The sequence below is a fragment of the Bos indicus genome, chromosome 28 (genome assembly GCF_029378745.1).
Source record: "Bos indicus isolate NIAB-ARS_2022 breed Sahiwal x Tharparkar chromosome 28, NIAB-ARS_B.indTharparkar_mat_pri_1.0, whole genome shotgun sequence".
NCBI classification, from domain to species: Eukaryota; Metazoa; Chordata; class Mammalia; order Artiodactyla; family Bovidae; genus Bos; species Bos indicus.
This window is the reverse complement of record NC_091787.1, coordinates 43417789-43440255: the sequence shown is the minus strand read 5'-3', so window position 1 is coordinate 43440255 and position 22467 is coordinate 43417789. Positions and strand designations below refer to the sequence as shown.

General features: G+C 47.4%; 1 protein-coding gene across 1 annotated transcript in view; it reads left to right on the top strand.

Moving 5' to 3' along the window:
* Positions 1 to 22467, top strand: part of VSTM4 (V-set and transmembrane domain containing 4) — an 82205-nt gene that overhangs the window by 17557 nt on the left and 42181 nt on the right. Inside the window, exons 3-4 of the mRNA XM_070782147.1 lie at positions 8302 to 8370; positions 17380 to 17487. Of these exons, the coding sequence (XP_070638248.1) occupies positions 8302 to 8370; positions 17380 to 17487 (177 nt within the window). The remainder of the gene's footprint in view (positions 1 to 8301; positions 8371 to 17379; positions 17488 to 22467) is intronic.

Below are 22467 nucleotides of genomic sequence, written 5' to 3'. Positions count from 1 at the left end.
AGAAAAAGAGGGTAACATATAGATCTATCCCAGGGTCGTGTCTGGAGAGGGCTTGGTAAAACTTACCAAGCCTTAAGTCTTAATATTTTATAAATACAGATGGCCTTTGTATTCTGTAGCTGATTCCATCTCAGAATGCATAGCTCTTATCCCACTGCCTTGTCACAATGGGAAGTCTATTTAATATGAGTTTTTGTTTGCTCTTTTGCTGTATTTTCTAGAATTTGTCTTAGAGTGAATGCAAAGGAAAGAGTGGCCTAAAATAGACAAAGTTGGAGCTCTTCTTTTCTCATCAGCTGCTCCATCAGAGCAGGTCACCCGGAGGTCCTATGCACATGCATGGCTTTGTCCAAGCCCCAAGAGAGGCCACTTTCAGCCTGAGGCTTGGAGGGTCAAGGGAGAAAGGAAGCAATCGGCAAACTTCAGAGAGCAGAAACAGAGGCGGTCTCTGTGTCTCTCTGGGTTTTAGTTGCCTTTCTTGAGAACACCGAGTCAGTTATAAATAGTGAGGACACAGCTACATTTAGTTTTTTCCTTGGGAAACCATCTCATCGTTGAATAAGAAAGGTCAGCGAAATGACTATAATAATTTTTGAATTTGAGCCACGGTATTGACTCCTCTTTTTTTTTATTTAAGAATCTTGTGCATATTTCATATCACTAGAGCTCATAACTCAACCTATGCTCTTCAGTTTAATCCAGGGAAAACAAGAGTAACAGCAAAACCTAAAGAATAAACATATCACACAAGTGTTGTTTGCAAAGAACTCCAAAAGAGCCCCTTAATAACATATCTCTGTGCGCAGAAATACAAGGCGAAGAATACCGCTTTCTCTGGTCCTTGCAGATTTTCTCTCCTATTACTCTATGCAGAATGTTGCCTGCTTAAGGTCTGCAGGCTTCCCGCCTCCATTCTATAAGAAACTAAGAACTCTCTGGCCAAAAAGTGATTGTGATACCCAGAGCCAGCAGCTCCAAGGTTAGAGCCCTCCAGAGAAATCAGCTCCCAAGGCCTGGTGAGCTGGTGCAATCCCCCTGCTTCTGATGCAGATCTTCCATGGGAAGCAAGGTGCTGGGTAGGCCTGGGCTCCCTGCCCTGGACTCTCTTCTCAGCCTTCTACAATGTAAGTTGGTCCCAGGACCAAGCTTTCTCTGGGATACCTTGACCCACCAATACAGCATCATAGTCATCGCATTCGTTCATTCATTCAAAGGAACTGTGACTTGTTATGGACTAGGAAGGATTCTGGGACGTGAAAACAGATGCAGCTCCAGCCTGCATGGAACTTCCCTTCAGCTGGAGGAGGGGGATAATGAACTGGACCAATGAGCAAAGTGTAATGATGCATTCTAAGGCAATGCATTCAGCAGGAATAGAGGGTATGAAATATTAGGTAATCACTGGAGGAAGGCCTCTCTGACTCAAATTCTCTCCAGCTTCCAAGTTTGAGTCTGCCTTTTGGGGAGACACATCACCCTTTATAGATGGTCTGCTCTTTTGAAAATAACTTCCTTGAAAGCTGTGCTCTTCACCGTTTATTTCCCTGCACTGAGACGTGTTATTAAAGGGCTCTTCTGGAGTCCTTTGTAAACAACACTTGTGTGATAGTCTTATTCTTCAGGTCATGCTATTACTTTTGTTGTCCCTGGATTAAATTGAGGCGCATTGGTTGAGTTTTGAATTCTGGACCCTAACCTGGACTAGACGGGAGATTGAGGCCTAGGGTCTGGCTCCTCATGACCTGAATCCCCTCTCCCATGTCTCATGGGACTCACCTCTTTCTATCCGAGGAGTGTGTGAGGCAGGGCTTCTCCATGCGGCTTCCTGGGACCCCGAGCCTCAGAATTTCCACAACTTTGTGCTCCCTAATCATACAGATTCCCAGGCCTTCCCTCAAATTACTTGAACCAGAAGTTCAGGGGTCATGCCTGGGAATCCTCAAGAGGCCACAAGAGGCCTAATTATTTCCCCTGTACACTAACATTTTAAAAACCTTGATCTTCGGGCGCTCAGTGAGTGGTAGAAACAGGAAGGTACAGGCATGTCTCACAAATTTGGGGCCAGTCCTTCCTGCATCTGGGCTGCTGCTCCCCGGCCCCCTCATTCCCCTGTCTGTACCCAGGCCCTCCCCACACTTCTCTCTACCAGCTCCTGCCTCCCAGAAGGTGTTCTGTGTCAGAAATGTGCTCCTCACTTTCGATGTAGCCCCTGGTTGTAATTTAAGCTCCTTTAATCATAGGATTCTTTGTGAAAGGAATTGGAGGCACAGGTAAGCAGGAGGGAAAGACTACTGGGAGAAAGGAGGCTTTCCCAGGGCCTCTAACAATCCTGAGTCCGCCATTCCATGAATGACGGGCTTGGGGGTGGGGTGGGGGGGGTGGGTCAGTCCTTCAAAGCAGGCTCAGGTAAAGGTGTCTGTATCATCGGTGAACGGGAGACTAGGAAGGGAACAGGAAGTCCCTCAGTGGAAGGGCTTTGTCACAGCATCTTGATGTGAACTCAGGGGGACACAGCCTGCCACAGCCTGTGAAATCCGCCCTCCCCAAGGGAGTCTGCAGGATGTTCTGTCCGAGTCAGAAATCAAGGGTCTCAGATCTCACACCTCTCTGCGTGGTGGTTGCCCCACAGGTCCCAGCAAAGGATACTTGACTAAGATTCTTTCTCTCCAATCTGCTTCCTCCAGACACGAGGCTGAAAGGATCGTCCTGTCTTGGTGCCTCTGGGCTGTGTTCTTCCAGACAGTTTGATCCCGCGGCCACTTTCAACCAGAGGGCCGGGATGTGGTGGCTCCCACAGCCCACCCCTCTTAAATTTCATCTGCTTCTGCTGTCTTGGGGAGGAGCCCAGAATGGCCTGTCACTGCTATCAGGCCACCGCCTCACCAGAAGGGCAGCCCACCAAGGGCTGGGGTCCCCAGAAAGTTACAGAGCCATCAAGAGGTCAGCTGATGACTTAGCTTTTGAGTGCTCTTTGCTTTCCCTTTATCCTGTGGCCCAGACCCATTGATAAATGGGCACAGGAGTCAGAGCTCAAAATGCCCACTATGTTGCTGATAAAGCTGTATTGAGAAGAGTAGCTTGGTGCTGAGGCCAAACTGGGCTTCCTTTTGCTTCCCTGATCAGTTTTACCGCCCTCTTTCCAGGCCCCATACCCTGTGGGAGGAGGCGGTCCTTGTACAGCCCTCCCTCACAAGACTTTGGGATGCAGGAAGGGTGGCAGAGCCAAGGCTCCCTGGGAGGCAGGGCTGGCACCATTCCTACCATCTAGAGTAGTGTACCTTCTCCTGGAGGGCACGCTGCCCAGCCCCGCATTAGCTCTTGGCTGAGAGGCTGGGCTCCAAGCACGGGGCAAGACAAAGGCCACCTCAAGCAGGGCATTGGCCTGAATCTCTGGACTCAGACATGTGTGGCTGGACAATGTATCACATTCACTTTGAGATAGCACAGGATTAGCAGCTGAAATAAGATAGCTAATGCCGAACCTTGGGAAAATTTCAAAAGCTCTGGCAGAATTGATGTAAAAATTTTCTTTTTTGTAAGAACAGATAAGATTATGACCAATGTTGCTGATCTTCATATGCCAAACAAGGTTGCTGTACTTTCCCATAAAATAGCCGCACTGGAGAGAAATGAAGAACCTCCACAAACTCCTTGCTTAGAGTCCCTTAGTTCTGAATCCCAGCTTGCTGGTTCTTTCAATACCCATCTCTGCAAGTCCTCTGGGGAGACCTTATTTATTACCTTTAATCTCAAATAAGGCAAAGGGACTGCAGACATTAAGCCACAAGGAACTCTTTCTTATGGACCGTTTGGACATCTGAAGAGTCACACTCTGAGGCACAGGGCTGACAGGGAAGGACCATGCTATAATTAGGTGTGGGGATTAGAGCAGGGAATAAAAGAGACCAAGTTGCTGTCTTCTGGAGCTAAGGAGCTAAGCTCTTATGGAGCTGTCTTATGGATAAAAATGGCTCATTAGGTCTCAGGCACTGTTCTGAGTACTTTCCATATATTAACCCTTCTGGCTTCACACTCATTCTGAACTTATTATCATCCCTGTATAACAAATGGGGAGGTAAGTGGCTTGCCCACGGTCACATAACTAGCAAATGGCAACTTGGTATTTCACCCAGCGTGCATCAGTGCACCCCACACTTCAAAGTGCATATGATTCACTCGAGAAATTTGGGTTTAAAAGCGGATTCTGATCCAGTAGATCTGGGTTGGAGCCCCTGCAATCCTGTAGTTCTGACAAGTTCTCAGGTAACATTGATGCTGGTGGTCCGTGGACCACACTTAGAGTAGTAAGGCTCTGGACCATGACGGGCATCACTGATCTCCTGAAATCTCAGGTCCTCAGAGGTCCATTTATTTTCCTTTTGGTATTGTCTTTATTAAGACTCTGTGGTTATACTAGCCTAGGCTCAACTCGTTGAAGATGAAAACTCATTCAAGCTAATTCAGGAGAGAGGTGGGAATGGTTTAAGGATACAGAACTGATGGAATGCAAGGTTAGAAAACACATCAGCCTCTTGGTACCCAGGATGCCACCAGGATCAAGTTCTTTATCCTCGACCTTCCTTCTGCAGGTTCTGCCCTTGCTCCAGTTGCTTTCCTGTTTTCCGAAACGGCTGCCCACCCCAGAGTCCATAGACTTTTCAACCCCAGGACCTACAACCACCATATTTACTCTGTTTAAATTCTTGAAGGGGGAGTCTGATCAGTTGCTCTGACAGTGAGTAGATTATACAGGCTGTGGGTGGGGCAAATTAAGCAGGAAGGATGTTAGGCAAATTGTCTGACATATCTAATAACGCACGAAAGACCAAATGTCCACTAAGGGTTCATTCCTGGATGTCCAAATTGCTTTCTTTCAGGGGCCATCAGAAAGAAGTAGGTCAGTTATTTACTGGACGCTGACCAGCTGCCAGGCAGGGTGCCCCAGATGGTGATGTGGAGGTATCACCTTTTTGGTTTTGAGGAATTTAGGATCTACAGGGAGGGGAGTTGTTCCCCACAGGACAAAACCTTCCTTCTGAGAACAATTAGAAAAGCTGAAAAAGTAGTCTGCATTTCAGTTTTCTTAATTTATTAGGATTTTTTCCTAAATTTATTTTTATTTATATTTCATAGATATATTTGCGTGACATAATTATGCAGTTACATATGTGCCTATGTATTTCAGCTCTCCTAATTGTTCTCTGAAGGACAGATAGATTGACTGCAGAGAAGAGCAATGATGGAGCCTAATTGTCAGAGTCATTTATAAGAAATTCAACCGTTCTTATGCAGTGCTTGACTGCAAGGAGATCCAACTAGTCCATCCTAAAGGAAATCAGTCCTGAATATTCATTGGAAGGGCTGATGCTGAAGCTGAAGCTCCAGTACTTTGGCCACCTGATGCAAAGAACTGATTCATTGGGAAAGACCCTGATGCTGGGAAAGACTGAAGGCAGGAGGAGAAGGGGATGACAGAGATGAGATGGTTGGTTGGCATCACCGACTTGATGGACATGAGTTTGAGTGAGCTCCGGGAGTTGGTGATGGACAGGGTGGCCTGGCGTGCTGCAGTCCATGGGGTCACAAAGAGTCAGACACGACTGAGCAGCTGAACGGAAATATGCAGTGCTTATTTAGAAAAATTCTGCAGAAAGTGACAATCAGGTTGTTTATGAGGCAAACAGCTTTTGGCAGTTCTAACTGTGAGATGAAAATTGGAAGGTCTATGATAATTACTTGAGGCTTTCTATTGGGGATCCTTGAAGTAAGGGAAAACAGAAATAGAGCATATCCTATAAAAACTGAAACCCAGCTTCCGAGCAGCTCATACTCTCAATGGATCAGCTGAGTGTCCTCCTACTCTGATTTCCGATGAGGATAATAAAATTCCATCTAGAGTCGCCATGACCTTCCTGTACAATGTCTGGCATTCAAGCTAAAAAATTATCAGGCACATCAAAGGACAAGATCAAAATAAAAAACAGATAATAGGGAACACTCTCACATTGCTGGTGGGAATGTAAACTAACACAGCCACTATGGAAGACGGTATGGAGATTCCTTAAAGAGCTAGGAATAAAACCACCATATGACCCAGCAATCCCACTCCTAGGCGTATACCCTGAGGAAACCAAAATTGAAAAAGACACATGTACCCTGATGCTCACTGCAGCACTGTTTACAATAGCTAGACCATGGAAGCAACCTAGATGTCCATCAACAGATGAATGGATAAAGAAGCTCTGGTACACATATACAATGAAATACTACTCAGGCATAAAGAGGAACACATTTAAATCAGTTCTAATGAGGTGGATGAACCTATTATAGAGCCTATTATACAGAGTAATAGTAAGCCAGAGAAATAATAAATATTGTGTACTGACACATATATTTGAAATCTAAAAAGATGGCTCTGATTAACTTATTTTCAGGGCAGCAATGGAGAAATAGACATAGAGAGCAGACCTATGGACATGGGAGAGGGGAGGAGGGAGAGGGGGAGATGTATGGAGAGAGTAACCTGGAAATTTACAATACCATATGTGAAATAGATAGCCAATGGGAATTTGCTGTATGGCTCAGGGAACCCAAACAGGGGCTCTGTGATAGGCTGAAGGGTGGGGTGGGGCGGGAGATGGGAGGGAGGTTCGAGAGGGAGGGGACATGAGTGTACCTATGGCTGATTCTTGTTGATGTATGACAGAAAACAACAAAATTCTGTAAAGCAATTATCCTTCAATTAAAAACTTAAAAAATAAATATAAATAAATAACAATTTAAACAATCTTAAAGAAAAACAGACAATGGAAATAAGCTTACGGGTGATGCAGATGTGAAGGCTATCAGGCATGTATGTAGAATAATATGATTAATATGGTTGAAAAGTTAGATGACATGCTGGAGAAATTCATCAGAGAGTGTAGGCTTTATAAAAAAAAGAATTGAATGATCTGTAACTGAAAAAAATACCATAAATGAAATGTTAAGCTTAGTAGATGGGTTTAAGAGCAGCTTAGAGACAGGTGAAGAGAAGATTAGTGATCTGTGTGGTAGATCAATAGGAAATACCCATCCAAGACCTGGAGAAAAACAAAGATGGAAAATTCAGATTTGGAACCCATGGCAATAATAATATACAAGTTTAATGGAGGGGCAATAAACAGAGTTAAAATTTTAGACCATCCTTGCCATGTTCCTTTCCTCTATTAATTAAATTTTTATTCCAACCACCTTTGTCTTTATTTGGGCCCTAGATTCTCTTCTCTAGAACTCTTCAATGCAGTAAATGATGACCACATGTAACTATTTCATGTGAATTAATTAAACTGAAATACAGTTACAAATTCAGCTCCTCGTCTCATGCAGACAAGTCACGTCTCACTCGCTCAACAGACGTGCAGCGGCCGCTGCGCATGCTGTGCAGGCGCTGAGCACTTCCCTCTCCTCAGAAAGTTCCGTTGGACAGCGCTCTCATCCCCTGACACTTACATTTTTCCATTTGGTCAATTTTTAGATTACCCGTGTACATGGAAGCTTTCCATGGTTCTAGACTCTTCAGTATTACATTCAAGGTTTGAAAAAGTAGGGAAAGTGTTAGTTGCTCAGTCATGTCCAGCTCTTTGCAACCACATGGACTGTAGCCCGCCAGGATCCTCTGTCCATGGAATTCTCCAGGCAAGAATACTGGAGTGGGTAGCCTTTCCCTTCTCCAGGGGATCTTCTCAACACTGGGATCAAACCCAGGTCTCCTGCATTGCAGGCAGATTCTTTACTGTCTGAGCCACCAGGAAAGTCCTATAACTCAGTTGTGTTTCCTGATGATTGAAAGCAGGCACAGTGAATTCAGTGCTTAACCACTGACTGAAAGCCAACAAAATAATCTCAGAATCAGATGCATGCTACTGGGTGACTGGCTTACACGGAGGATGGTGCTCAGAGCACCGACCCCGAGTCATCAGAAGACCTCGGGCTTCCCTAGAGGTACTCAGCAAGTGCACTACATTTTGGAAAGATGTAGTAAGTATTAATATATGGGGTGTGTAGGACTTCTACCGAACTGAGTACCAAAAACTTAATTCCCTTCTCTGGTCTCTTACTTGTTACGTGTAAGTCATTGCACCTTCCCCTGGCATGTGAGTTGTGACAATTAAATGTGGTTTTTGCAAATGTGAAGATTACTTTATAAATGTAAGTGCCATGTATCCCATGTGATATAATCTTTGGGACTGAGACGGGCCAGGTTCATAAACTACTTCACTTCACGCAATTTCGGGTTTTCGTTTTGTTGTTGTCTTACAGTGATTTCCCTCAAATCTTCTGAAGATTCATCCGTTGAGAAAAAGAAGGAGACATGGGCATTTTTTGAAGGTAATTCTTACTTATTTCTTTATTATAAGACGCAACCTCACTTTTCAATAATAGGAAATGAATAGAATAAGAAGAAAGGACCCCGACTTCTTAGTTTTTTCCTAATATCAAATGGTTTTCTTGCTTTAAACATAGTCAGGAGTAGGATGGGAATGCCTGGAGGTATCAGTCCACAGATTTGAAAGAACAGAGTTGAAAGGTCCAATCTGCATAATTTGGTGGTGTTTGTTTTTCTTCACAATTCCTACTCCTAAGTGATATTAAGGAGAGACCTGTAAGCAATATAAAAAGGCAAATTACATCTACTGTGACTAATTTTATCTCAGGTTTCTTAAGAGTTTGGGATTCTGGAAACATTTGTAAACCTTGCTGCTGCTGCTGCTGCTAAGTCGCTTCAGTCGTGTCCGACTTTGTGCGACCCCATAGACGGAAGCCCACCAAGCTCCCCCGTCCCTGGGATTCTCCAGGCAAGAACACTGGAGTGGGTTGCCATTTCCTTCTCCAATGCATCAAAGTGAAAAGTGAAAGTGAAGTCACTCAGTCGTGTCCGACTCTTATCGACCCCATGGACTGCAGCCCACCAGGCTCCTCTGTCCATGGGATTTTCCAGGCAAGAGTACTGGAGTGGGGTGCCATTGCCTTCTCCTTAAGCCAGTGATTTTCAACCCATGTTAGAGTCACCTGGGAACTTTAAAAACACTGTTGCCTGAACCGCATCTCTAGAGATTCTGATTAAGTTGGAACTTGTTAGAAGTTCTTTACGAGATGCCAGCCTGCAGCCATGGCCCCAGCCTGCAGCCATGGCCCTAGGTGTTTCCCCAAACGGGTTCCAGACCAGCAGCATCAGCGTCACATCAGCATCAGCACAGCCGGGAGGCTGTTACAGTGCACTGCGCTCTGTGCCGCCGTGCTTACGGACTCAGAGTCTCTGGGGGTGTTACCCCCAGAAACCTAGGTTTTAATAAGACCTCCGGGTGATCTGATGTATACTCAGACTGGAGCTTTAGAGCAGTCATTCTCAACAGGAGGTAATTTTGTCCCTCTAGGGGACGTTGTCCAATGTCTGGGTAGTTGTGCTTGCCACAAGAACATTTTGGTGGTACTGGCATCTGTTGGGTCTTACAATGCACAGGTCAGCCCTGACAGCAAAGAATTATCTGGCCCCAAAATTCAAGAGTGCCAAGGTTGAGAAAGTATATGGCCTTAGAGTATGGACAACTCACAGAAATTATTGTAAAGTGGTTGAAGATTACAACCATAAGCAATGAAAGAATGTACTTCGTGAGTTCTCAGGCAGAACCTTTGATCAGTTAAAAAAAAACACAACAGATTAATGTTAAGATGTGATCAGGAAATTGTGAAGGATTACATCTTGTGAAGGCATTGCATTTTTTGATGATGTATGGACCTTGGGAAAAGGATCTGAGACCTGTGTCCCCTGGGGGTTCAGCATCACCCTTTGTTAATTCAGTGGATATGAGAACATGCTCATGGCAGACTGCACTTGGATTCAAACCTACCTCTTCTGATAGCTAGTTAATAACAGTGACTTGAGGAACTGTCTCCCTAAGAAAAACGTAAGCATAATTATGAACCTGGTTTGCAAGGCATAAAGTGTCACTCAGGTAGGCCATTAGGATTGTTTCATTTTGAAGTCATTGCATTTCTCAGGTTACACTTTACTGTAACAGTGATTCTTTGTATTCCCTGCCTTTTCTTCTGCACATTTTGTAGATGGCTTTTTCTGTATTTAATGATCTTCTCCAAGTAAAATAATCCACAGTTCCCTCCTTTAGCCTTTCATTCAGTGAATGCCTATTTGTTAGCAAAGAGACGTGTGACTTTCATCCTCACAGAGTGAAGCATTAGAAAAAGCACTTGGTGTGCCCATATTCTGAGGCTGCCCTATAACCCAGGCACTGGAAGGGGGCACGTCTGGAGATACCCTGGGGGCTCTCTAAGACAGATCACTGGCAGATATGACAGCAGGAACCCTGTTTATCTTCAGGTGCATAAGGATATCCTGGGGGGTTGTTAGTAACCCAGACTCTGGGTTGCCCTCCACTCCTGCCCCTGCCAAGAATCTGATTATACATTTAGGAAGAGATCAAAGAATTTGCACTTCATCAGGGCTTGAGGTGTTTCTGGTGCAAGTGATCCGAAGACTGTTTGAAAATACTATGGCCCCAAACCCAGGACTTTATATATTTGGAAAGACTGGAGCATTTAAAAGTCTGCACACACACACCTTGCTGCACAATCCCAATCTCTAAAACATTTTGTACAATTAATGATTACTTTTTAGTTCATGTGTAGCTACAGAATATCAGGGTTACTCTCAGTTTAACTCTACACAAAATCTATAGCCCATGGTCTTCTCCACACAGAGAATTCGGTTTCTACAGAAAAGCAGGACTGGAATTCTCAGTGTATATCCTGCCTCAGAGCAGCTGTGTCCAAAGTGCTCTTTCCCTGTGATTTCGGCAGCAGCAGCAGCATCTGTGGCTTTTGCTTTTTTAACCCAGCCACAGTGTTGACGAGGTCAGGGGTACAGCTGAAACTCGCTGGCGTCTGATCCCAGGCCTTTGCCCTTTCGTTCCTGGATGGGAGCGCAGCGGCAGCGCTTGAGGACGGATATCTGTCCTCCTGGGACTCAGCTCGGCCTGGCTGCATGCCCGCACCACAAAAAAAGCATTGTCAGGCCTCTTGGTGAGATGCTGGAGTAAGTTAAAATCCCTCCGGGCTATAGCTCAGGTATTTCTCCCCAAGCAAGATATTATTACTGGCTGGATAAAAACAGGAGTAGAAGTACCTGGTTTTTTCCACAGAACTGCAAAATAGGGATTTGTAGTTGCCCTGGAAATATAGAGGGTGGACATCAATTTTCTGGATTCAGTGGCCCCGGGCGGGGGGGTAGTTGAGCTCCTTCCCTGTGCTGAGGAATGCTGGGGTCACCGGGTTTCAAAGCAGCGCTCAATACTCCAGCCAGGCTCATGGTTGCCCAGCAACAGGTGCGCAGGCTGCCTTTCATGGGGACTGCTCTGCCTGGCCTGGCCTGGTGTGGCCTGGCTCTCTGAACGGATGGGAGCTGGCATGCAGACACAGCGCACCACATCTTGCCTCCCTGCGGCATGCACATCACTCTAGCCTGCCGGCCCCGCCATCTGCTTCAGGGAGGCCTGGGCTGGGGGCGGTGGGGAGACAACTTTCTGCATGGCGGCTTGCAGTTGGATCTAACAAAGACGTTGGTGTCTTTGGAAGTCCAGCTGCAGACGATGAAACTGCAAGTGATTTCGGAGAACAAGGAAGATTTTTAGAACTATTTTGAGCGTTCAGGTGTTTGTGGTATTTGAAAAGCTAAGCCCGGATTTGGTTAAGTGTAGGTTCAACCTGAAGCTGAAGGTGAGGATTCAGCCTCCGGACAAGCATTGTTTGGCCTGGCCCGAGTTTTACAACCTCTGGGCGAACATTTATAATGAGAGAGGCGTTTATATAAAAGGTAAAGGAAAAGGTGAAAGATCAGGCAACTGCGGGCCAGTATCCAGCCTGAGAACCGCATCTGGAGCCATACTGTGTCACCCGAGGAACACTTTGGCTCTAGCTTGCTGGCAAAAACCATCCTGGAGTCTTAGTCATTTGTGCTGGCGTTTCCGATGGCTCAGGGTTTAACCTTTGTTTTCCCTTTGTTTTCCGAGAAAGATAGGGGAGGTGGTTTTAGTGTTCTGAGTAGTTCCAGCAGGGAGATCGCCTTTCTGCAGCAAAGGGATGCTTGAAAACAGAGGGAAAAACCAGCAACTGGGGGTGCTGCCCAGTCCACAGAAACCTCAGGTGTTCCTGAGCTTTTTCTCCTCCTACAAGGTGATACTGTTTAATGTTCCTGTGGCTTTGAGAATACAATAGAGCAGGCCTGATCCGTGCTAAGCCTGTGGGACCCACGTGAGGGTGGCTGGTGCCTGCTGGCCAGTGTCCACAGCCCGGAGGGCCTGTGTGCTTGGCGGTGCAGCTGAGCCTTCCAGACTGGCCAGATGTTTTATGACTCTGTAGCCGTGGCTGCCTGTGGAGAGCCATTCTGTGCACGTTGAGGAGGCTGTGATCTGAAAATGTCATGTGGGCCTCCTGGAGCCCTTTGCCTCCTACCTTAGAGCGTGCCACAGATGTCTGCAGTAAGTTTTGGGGGGACACTGGTGGGAGAGTCTCCCTGATACCTCATCCCTGTTTGGTTCCTGTAGTCCTGAAACCAGAGACGCCGTCTGATGAAGAGGGGAACTCGTGACTCAGGTCACTCTGCTCCATCGACACAGAAACTTAAGGAAGAGAGTTCTCTCCATCCCAATCCTGAAGTCCAGTTGCCATGGCCTTTTGCTCCCGGGGCCCGAGTCTCCGGAATCCTTTTGAGACAGATGCTGCACCCCCCTGCCCGTGTTCTGTCTGCCTGGCACTTTGACTGTGTTGTTCCTCAGCCTCTAGAGCCAGAAATGGCTCTGTAGTCCTGTTCCCAGAATAGTTTGCTCAACAGTGTGTGAATCCAGGACTGGCCATATGTTATTCATGTTCTGGCCTGTCCTGTATCCTGTCCTGAGTCCCAGGCTGTGACCTCTGCTCTGTCCCTTGGAACTTCATGTTAAATGGAAGGCCAAGCCTGTCCCCGTAACTGCCCACTTGCAGAGTTCTCTACTGAATTAAGCTGCAAAGCCCACACATCTGAGACACAGGCATCTCTTTAGAAAGGCAGTTTTGATTTCACTTATAGGAGACAGTTTTCTCTGTGTCTAGCTCAGTCTCCTCATACCCCATTGAGCTCCTTGACTCCGGTTATCTGGCTTTGTCCCCACCACCCTACTAAAGGGGCTTTCCTCCAGGACTTTTCCAATAACTTCCTAGTGGGAAAACCCAATGGTGGTTTCCAATAGCACTGGATGCTACCGGGGAAGCTTTCTTATGACATTCTACCGTCTCTTCCACGGCTCTCACTCGGTCCTCCCTGGCTCCTGTGCCTGGCTCCTGCTCCATTTGTAGGATTCTCTCTCTATCGCACCCACCTGCCCTGCTCCCTAAATGCTGCTGTAAGTGCTCCCGTCCCCAGCAGCCTTGTCCTGTGTGCTTTCTGTTGATTGAACCCAGCTCTCCTGTATTGCAAGCAGATTCTTTACCCTCTGAGCCACCAGGAAAGCCCCTTTCTATTGATACTTAGCTTATTTTTAGTCTAGCCTTCGAAGTTGCCTTCTAAGGAGCTAACTCAAGCTAGCTTAGGTGAATATGTTGGCTGAGCCTGAGACCAAGGGAGGCTCTCCAGGGATGGGATTACCTAGGGCCTCCTAGCGGACCCTGAGATGTGTGATTCTGTTCCATTTCCCCTTCTTCTTTCTCCTTGACCATAACCTTATCTGCTTCTCCAGGCCTCCTTGCAATCCAGCCAGCCCAGGAGGCTTACTGCTTGCTTTTTCAGCTTCAGCACTTAACCAGCTGCTTCTCCATGTCCTGATGGCTTTACAAATGTGCATTCTTGCCAACTCAGCAATTCCACATCCAGGAACTTAAATCTTGAGAACACAATGTGAGAGAGTCATTAAAGTTTAAGGTTATGAATACTCATCTTAGAATCATTTTTTATAGGGAACTTAGGAACACTTTGAGTAGCCAAGGATAAGATGCTAAGTCACTCATGATGATATATTAATAGCAGAAACTTTTATCATATTTTTCAAAATTAAAATAACTCTTTGAAGAGACCCTAATGAGAAAAAATAAAAAACAAGGTATAAAACAGCTATGATCTTAAAACTCAATGCGTAGACATCATGAAGTGTAGCACCTCAGAGTGATGGAGGGCTGATGGCTTGTTTCTCTCTTTCTTTTTCTGATTTTATTCCCTCTCTGCATTTTTGCATTTTCTATGTTATTTTAACTACAGCTTACCACAGTGGTCCAGTCTTCTGGGAAGCCCCTCCAAACCTCCCAAAGCTGGATGGGTCCCTCTTCCGTGTATTTCTGGTACTGGGCATGTATGTCTGTAGTTTGGGTACCATGTAGCCCTCTGACTTCTTGACGAGAAGACCTCTGGATATTCATTATTATATTTCTTGTACTTAGGAGCAAACTGAATATCAGTTCAGTTCAGTCACTCAGTCGTGTCGACTCTTTGCAACCCCGTGGACTGCAGCACGCCAGGCCTCCCTGTCCATCACCAGTTCCTGGAGCTTCTCAGACCCGTGCCCATCGAGTCAGTGATGCCATCCAAGCATCTCATCCTCTGCCATCCCCTTCTCCTCCTGCCTTCAGTCTTCCCCAGCATCAGGGTCTTTCCCAATGAGTCAGTTCTTTGCATCAGGTGGCCAAAGTATTGGAGCTTCGGCATCAGTGCTTCCAATGAATATTCAGGACTGATTTCCTTTAGAATTGACTGGCTTGATCTCCTTGCAGTCCAAGGGACTCTCAAGAGTCTTCTCCAACACCACAGTTCAAAAGCATCAGTTCTTCAGCACTCAGCTTTCTTTATGGTCCAACTCTCACATCCATACATGCCTACTGGAAAAACAATAGCTTTGACTAGATGGACCTTTGTTGGTAAAGTAATGTCATTGCTTTTTAATATGTTATCTAGGTTTATCATGGCTTTTCTTCCAAGGAGCAAGCGTCTTTTAATTTCATGGCTGCAGTCACCATCTGCAGTGATTTTAGAGCCCAAGAAAATAAAGTCTGTCATTGTTTCCATTGTTTCCCATCTATTTGCCATGAAGTGATGGGACCAGATGCCATGATCTTAGTTTTTTGAATGTTGAATTTTAAGCCAGCTTTTTCATTCTCCTGTTTTACTTTTATCAAGAGGCTCTTTAATTCCTTTTCACTTTCTGCCATAAGGGTGGTGTCATCTGCATATCTGAGGTTATTGATATTTCTCCCTGCAATCTTGATTCCAGCTTGATTCCGATCTTGATTCCAGGCTGAATATGTCTGTTGGCTGAAAACATTCAAGTCAGCAGAGAAGCATTTTTTATAAGTTCAAACATTTACTAAGTTTGAATTATCTGTGGCTTTTTGGTTTGTGAGGTTTCCTGGTAGCTCAGATGGTAAAGAAGCTGCCTGTATGTGGAAGACTTGGGGTTCGATCCCTGAGTTGGGAAGATCTCCTGGAGAAGGAAATGGCAACCTGTTCCAGTATTCTTGCCTGGGAAATCCCATGAACAGGGGAGCCTGGCGGGCTACCGTCCATGGGGTCTGTAGAAAAGACTGGACACGTGTCGGGCAGGCCTGAGCAACTCACACTTTCACTTTATTTTTGCTTCGTAGAAGCCTTAGATAATGCTTCCGGTTTCCCTTTCAATTTCTGGGCAGTTTGGGCATTTTATCAGTCGGATTGATGAATAAGTTGATCACTGGAGTTTAAGAAATGGTTGTATTTATTGTTATGGGCTGAATGTTCGTGTCCCCTAAAATCTGTATATTGAAATCCTATCCCTTAATGCGATGGTATCAGGAGGTAGGGATTGCAGGGGGGCGGGTGGTGATGAGGTCATGAGCATTGAGCCCTCGTGAATGGGATTAGTGTCTTTATACAAAGGGACCTGTGAGAGCTTACTTGCTCTCTCTCTGTTCTCCTCCACGTGAGGATACTGGAGAAGACGTCTCCAAACCAGACAGAGTCCTGATCAGGCACTGGACTTGCCAGTGCCTTGATCTTGGGCTTTCTAGTCACTGGAACAGTGAGAAATACATTTTTGTCATCTGATTCACCTGGTCTTTGTATTTTGTTACAGCAGCCTGGTTTAAGATAGATATGAACATGATTTCATCTTTGGACTGTAAAGCAAACTTATTTTGAGACATTTGTAGATTGACGTATATTTCTAATAAGTAATACAGAGATTCCTTGTACCAGTTTCAGCCTTTTATCCAGTTTCTCTCAAGGCATCATCTGGAAAAACTGCAGTAAAGCATTGCAACCAGGATGTTGACACTGATACAGCTGAGATACGCAATATTCACTACAAGGCTCGCTGAGAGCAAGACCCATTTTCCCCACCCGCTCCCTCCTTAACCCCTGGCAACCACTCTTCTCCAGAACTACCGTTTTTGTCATTCCAAAATGCTTTGTGTAAATAAAACCGTACAGTGTGTAATTTGGGGGGATTTTTTCTCACTTAGCACAACTGTGCTAAGAGTTTGTTCCCTCTTATTACTGGGAAGCGTCTCATAGTGTGGATGGAGCGCCGTGCTAAGAGTCTGTTCCCTCTTATTACTGGGAAGCGTCTCATAGTGTGGATGGAGCGCCGTGCTAAGAGTTTGCTCCCTCTTATTACTGGGAAGCGTCTCATAGTGTGGATGGAGCGCCGTGCTAAGAGTCTGTTCCCTCTTATTACTGGGAAGCGTCTCATAGTGTGGATGGGGCGCCGTTTAACCGTTCACCCGTTGAAGAGCATCTGGGCGGTTTCCAATTTTGGGCTGTTATGAATAAAACTGCTACAAACATACACAGCCAGGTTTTTGTTGAACTGAAGTTTCCATTGCTCTGAACAAGTGCCCCCAGAAAGCGGTTGCTGAGCTGCGTGGTGATTATTGGCGGGCCCTTTCAGAAACTGCCATACTGTTTCCAGAAGCCCCTGTACCATTTTACATTCTCACCAGCAAGGTCTGAGTGGCCCAGTTGATTCATGTCCTCGTCCGTGTCTGTTATCGTTCTAGTTTTATTTTGGTTATTCTGATAGGTGTGTGGGTTATCTCATTCTTCATATGGATACTTATAGAACACAAGTTTTAAATTTTGATGAAATCCAATTTAATTAAGTGTTCCTTATTTGAGTAATGCTTTGGTGTTAAGTCTAAAAATTCTCTGCTTGGTTCTTGATCTCAAAGATTTTTCTTCTCTTTTGCCAGCAGTTTTCTTGTGTCTCCTTTAATGTAGGCATGTGGTTCATTCTGAGTTGAATTTTGATGATGTGTGGAGTTCTTTATCTGGAGCATCTCCCCTGGTGTGGCCTGCCTGGCAGTGACCCTCGTGCCCCTGCCTTTCAGATCTCTACGTGTATGCTGTGCTCGTGTGCTGTGTGGGGATTCTCAGTGTCCTGCTCTTCACCCTAACCATCATCTGGCAGTCTGTGTTTAGCAAGAGGAAGTCCAGAGGTAAGAGAATGGATAAAGTCATGTCTGGAGTGACAGCGCAAGCAAACCACAGACAGACAGAAGACAGCTGGGCAAAGTATCACTTTGGTGGCAAAACACATCCTGAGTCAGGGGTTATTTACCTGTGACTGGCAAGCAAAGTAAGTGGTGGAGATATGTCTCCCTTAGACTCTGCGAAAATCAACTGTAACCACTGTTGACATCATTGCAGTTCCCCCCCTTTCTTAAATCCCTTCCTTCTGCGGTTTCTGAGCACCCTTAACCTCTCTCTTCCTCCCAGAAGAGTCTGTGGAGTCAGATGACCCTGGGTTTGATTCTGCTGCTTAAGACTGGGTTTTCAGACACATTCCTTACACACTCTGAACTTTGGCTTTCTTATTTATTAAATGACATGGAATGGACACCACCTTCTTTAGACTGAATATTGCTGTGTGTTCTTAATTTAATCACAGCATCTGACACTGTGCCTGGCAGGCATTAGAAAGGCTTCCCTCCCCTCTCCTGTCCAGTCTGAGTGTTCACTTCATTCTGCCTCCTTCCTTGTTGATATCCATGTCCCCTGGATGCTGTCTTCAGCCCCTTCCTGCTTTAATCTTTCTTCCTGAGTGATTGCAGTAATTGCGACTCTGACTCTTAGCTCCCTATGAATACTGCCTGCTTTCTCTCCCTAGCCCCTCCTCTCACCAAGCCTCCATGACACGTTTCCATCAGCTCCTGTGTGTTTCCTCTGAAATACCCTTCTTGTGCCCTGCCACTTAGGAATTTCTGAAATAGATGGGGACACTTCAGCTCCCAGAGATGACCTGGGTAATAGCTGGGCTTTGGAATTAAAATAACTCCAGTTCAGTGACAACTCTTCATGTCCTATCTTATGACTTACCTGCCATGCCTCACCTTCTCCGTCTAAATAGTGAGGAGTGCAGCAGTGTATCAGTCTCATAGGACTGTTGTGAAGATTAAGTTAAAAAAAAAACACAAATGAAACCCTTAACACATTCTGGTTCCCTGTAAGTATCCTGTATTTATGATGACATGTGCGTATAGTTATTAATATATATAATGATGATTACTGTTCGCCTAAGTTCATAAAGCTGGCAAGTATTACATTTGGAGCTCATGGCTTAAGGGGATAATAAAACAGGGACACCGAGCAGCATTTCTAGAGGGGATTCTCTGCAGAGGTGCAGGCAGGGCTAAGGGAACCAGGGAGAGATGGAGAGGGAGGCCCTCAGGAACCAACACCCATGGGATGCTGTTTCCACCCTAGACCTTAGGGGACAAGAGGAGGAGAGGTTCTGGAACTTGTGAGAGCTGCAGCTTTCAGAGAGTTGTCACCACTAGGAGCTGTGGAAGGACCCAGCCAGGCCAAGCCAGGCGGGAGCAGGGAGTGAGCCAGGAGCCTCTGCTCAGCCCCTTCCTGCCCTCCTCCTTCACATGTCCCAGGGATGCTTTCCTTTGGTCCTGCCACCCAGACCTGAAGCCAGAGGGAAGTGCATAGAGGTCAGCCTCCAGGGCCTGAGTAGAGTGGAGAAGAGTGCTGATGACCGGGATGGGAGCTCAGAGCCCAAAGCACTGGAGCCAGAGCCAGAGCTACAGGCAGACCCGTCTTCCGCAGCCCGCGCCCTGCCCACAGCCAGAGCCAGAGCTACAGGCAGACCCGCCTTCCGCAGCCCGCGCCCTGCCCACAGCCAGAGCCAGAGCTACAGGCAGACCCGCCTTCCACAGCCCGCGCCCTGCCCACAGCCAGAGCCAGAGCTACAGGCAGACCCGGCTTCCGCAGCCCGCGCCCTGCCCACAGCCAGAGCCAGAGCTACAGGCAGACCCGGCTTCCGCAGCCTGCGCCCACAGCCAGAGCCAGAGCTACAGGCAGACCCGCCCTCCGCAGCCCGCGCCCTGCCCACAGCCAGAGCCAGAGCTACAGGCAGACCCGGCTTCCGCAGCCTGCGCCCACAGCCAGAGCCAGAGCTACAGGCAGACCCGGCTTCCGCAGCCCGCGCCCTGCCCACAGCCAGAGCCAGAGCTACAGGCAGACCCGCCCTCCGCAGCCCGCGCCCACAGCCAGAGCCAGAGCTACAGGCAGACCCGGCTTCCGCAGCCCGCGCCCTGCCCACAGCCAGAGCCAGAGCTACAGGCAGACCCGCCCTCCGCAGCCCGCGCCCACAGCCAGAGCCAGAGCTACAGGCAGACCCGGCTTCCGCAGCCCGCGCCCTGCCCACAGCCAGAGCCAGAGCTACAGGCAGACCCGCCCTCCGCAGCCCGCGCCCACAGCCAGAGCCAGAGCTACAGGCAGACCCGGCTTCCGCAGCCCGCGCCCTGCCCACAGCCAGAGCCAGAGCTACAGGCAGACCCGCCCTCCGCAGCCCGCGCCCACAGCCAGAGCCAGAGCTACAGGCAGACCCGGCTTCCGCAGCCCGCGCCCTGCCCACAGCCAGAGCCAGAGCTACAGGCAGACCCGCCCTCCGCAGCCCGCGCCCACAGCCAGAGCCAGAGCTACAGGCAGACCCGCCCTCCGCAGCCCGCGCCCTGCCCACTGTGCTTGGAGTCTGTGCTGCGCTCCGGGCGCCCCCTCCATGCCTGTGCCCGCCTTCTCCACGGTGTCCAGGCTCTTCTCCTGTTGCAAACCCTTGATGACTTTGATGAGCTCGTGGCGTGTGTTGCACATGTGCACATGTATCTCCCTCCCTCCAGGCGGATAGCGTGCAAGGCAGGGCCCGTGCCTCTGACCCATTCTCCTTGGAATTTGGCAGATGACAGCTGCTCACCAAATGGTGGGCAAATGGCTTTGTCTCCCAGCTGCTTTGCTCCCAGCTGCTGGAGTTCGGATGCCACATGGGCAGTCCCCAAGCCTGTTTTGCTGTAAAGGCATCTCTTCCTGGGCTCAGGGGCATAATGGAGAAATCTGCCTGGAGCTGCAAGTCCTGTTAGGCCGTGGGCAGGAGCAGGGAAACAGAGCCACATAGGTAGTTCAGTAGAAGTCCTTCTTTTCCAGAGTCAACAGGCAGACCAGGACACATACTCCAGGCCTCTCAAGGGGCCACTGGGAACCCAGGTCTCAGCTGCCCTCCGCCCCCTGGGAGTGGGCCCACATGGCCTCACGCGTACCTGCACACAGCGTCTGAAGCCCTGTGAGCTGTCAGGGCTCAGCCTGAGTGCCCACTGCAGGCTAGACCCCTTTTGGCCCCTCCACATCCTCACGGATCCTTACTGCCAGCCCGGTCAACAGCCTGCGTCGCTCCCTTTTGACCAGGGACACAGCTGGGGAGCTTGTCCAAGTCCCCACACAAGGGAGTGGTAGAGCCCAAGCCCGAAGCTCAGCCTTCGTGTTTCTGCTCAAGAGAACCTCAGCCATCTGGGGACTGACCTTGCTGAGGAATTTTCCTCCCGACTTCCATGTGGTTGTTGCCGAGGTCCTTCCTAGATGGCAACTCGTAGCTCCCGAGAGCCTGGGGCTTGGCATCGCTTGGCATCGCTCTGGTACAACTGCCACCTGCAGGCTGGCATCCTGTAGCCCAGGCAAGACCATGTCCAGGCTGGGGTTAGCCTTCACCTGGACACGGTAGCCTTAGAGCAGATTGGCCGAACCTTCAGGAGCAGACCTCAGAGGCCCTAACACTTCGACAGGCACTGGCAGGATGGGGCGTGGCTGTGACAGGGACAGGCCCGGGGGGATGACGGCCTGCAACCTGGATGTGTCATCTGGGAGCCTTAGCCATGCAGTGGGTGTAGTGTGGCCCGAGCTGAGGAGGCAGAGATACCTCGGGCTCCCAGGTACCTTCCTATTAGAAGAGGTGAGAGAAACAGCCCTTCCTTTTAGAGTCCTCAGAGTCCGGAAAATCACAGGTTACCATTTAAAAGCACCACATCCTGAATTTCTGCTTCTATGCACAGCGGTTGCCTTGTGTGACACCAGGAGCCTTTGAGTCAAGAGCCCTGGGTACTAAGCTATGACCCATGGTGGAGACTGGCTCCAGAACCACCCTTATTGCTTCTCTTCTCTTCCTGGTCTCCCTTCCTCACTCGCCAGTGGGTTTTCCAGGATTTCTTCCCACATGGACTCTGCACTCGAATCCTTGTCTTATAGACAAACTCTGCTTCTGGGGACCCCTAGCTAACACAGGTGACGCGGTTATGTCATCAGCAGTGGTTATGCTATGCATGTTTAAGGGAGATTGCAAGCGAGGTCTAGTTATATTTCTCTGTAAAACTATTTGTATAAAAATTTTGCATTAAGGTTTTAAAAATGTCCTTATTCCACAAGTCTCTAGGTATTAAATTTTTTTTTGGATTGAGTTTTCAGTAAATATTGCATGATTAGTAAAGATTTAGAAAATGAATATAAAATTAATCAAAACCACATAAATATATTATAAATTTAGATAAATAATTAATAATCTCAAGAAGTAAAATGTTATTGGAAATGGATTTTTATTTTTACTTCATATAGCCTTGTATGGATTTACGTAGTAATAGAATTCAGCATCATTTCTATTCCTATATTTTTAATAGATGTTAGCTCTGCAAAATCTCACTATGAAAAGAGGCAGGAATGGATGAAGTTTCCTTACACTACTCAATACTTTAAACTGCTTTCAAGTTATATGTCAAAAGTCATAATGATCTATCATGGAAAATGATTTTAATTCTCTACCAGCTGACAACTGGATTAGCTCATATTTCAATCCTTGTTGAAAGCAAAATATTGGAAACCTCTCCTCCAGTGAAAAGTCTGTGTGCCCCGCCATTAGTCACTCACTTTCTCAACACTGACACCAGTAGTCCAGATCATTTATTGATTCACTGAGGCCATTGATGTGCCCACTGGCTTCTAGCCCCAGGACAGGTCTCTGAGGTACAAGTCAGGATGGGTGAGAGGAATGCCTTAATTTTATGAAGTAGAAAGGCTCATTTAACAGGGAGGGAGGGAAAGGAATACAGCCAGACCTAGGGCAAGTTCCAGTGGAATGAATTCTAAGGAAAGAG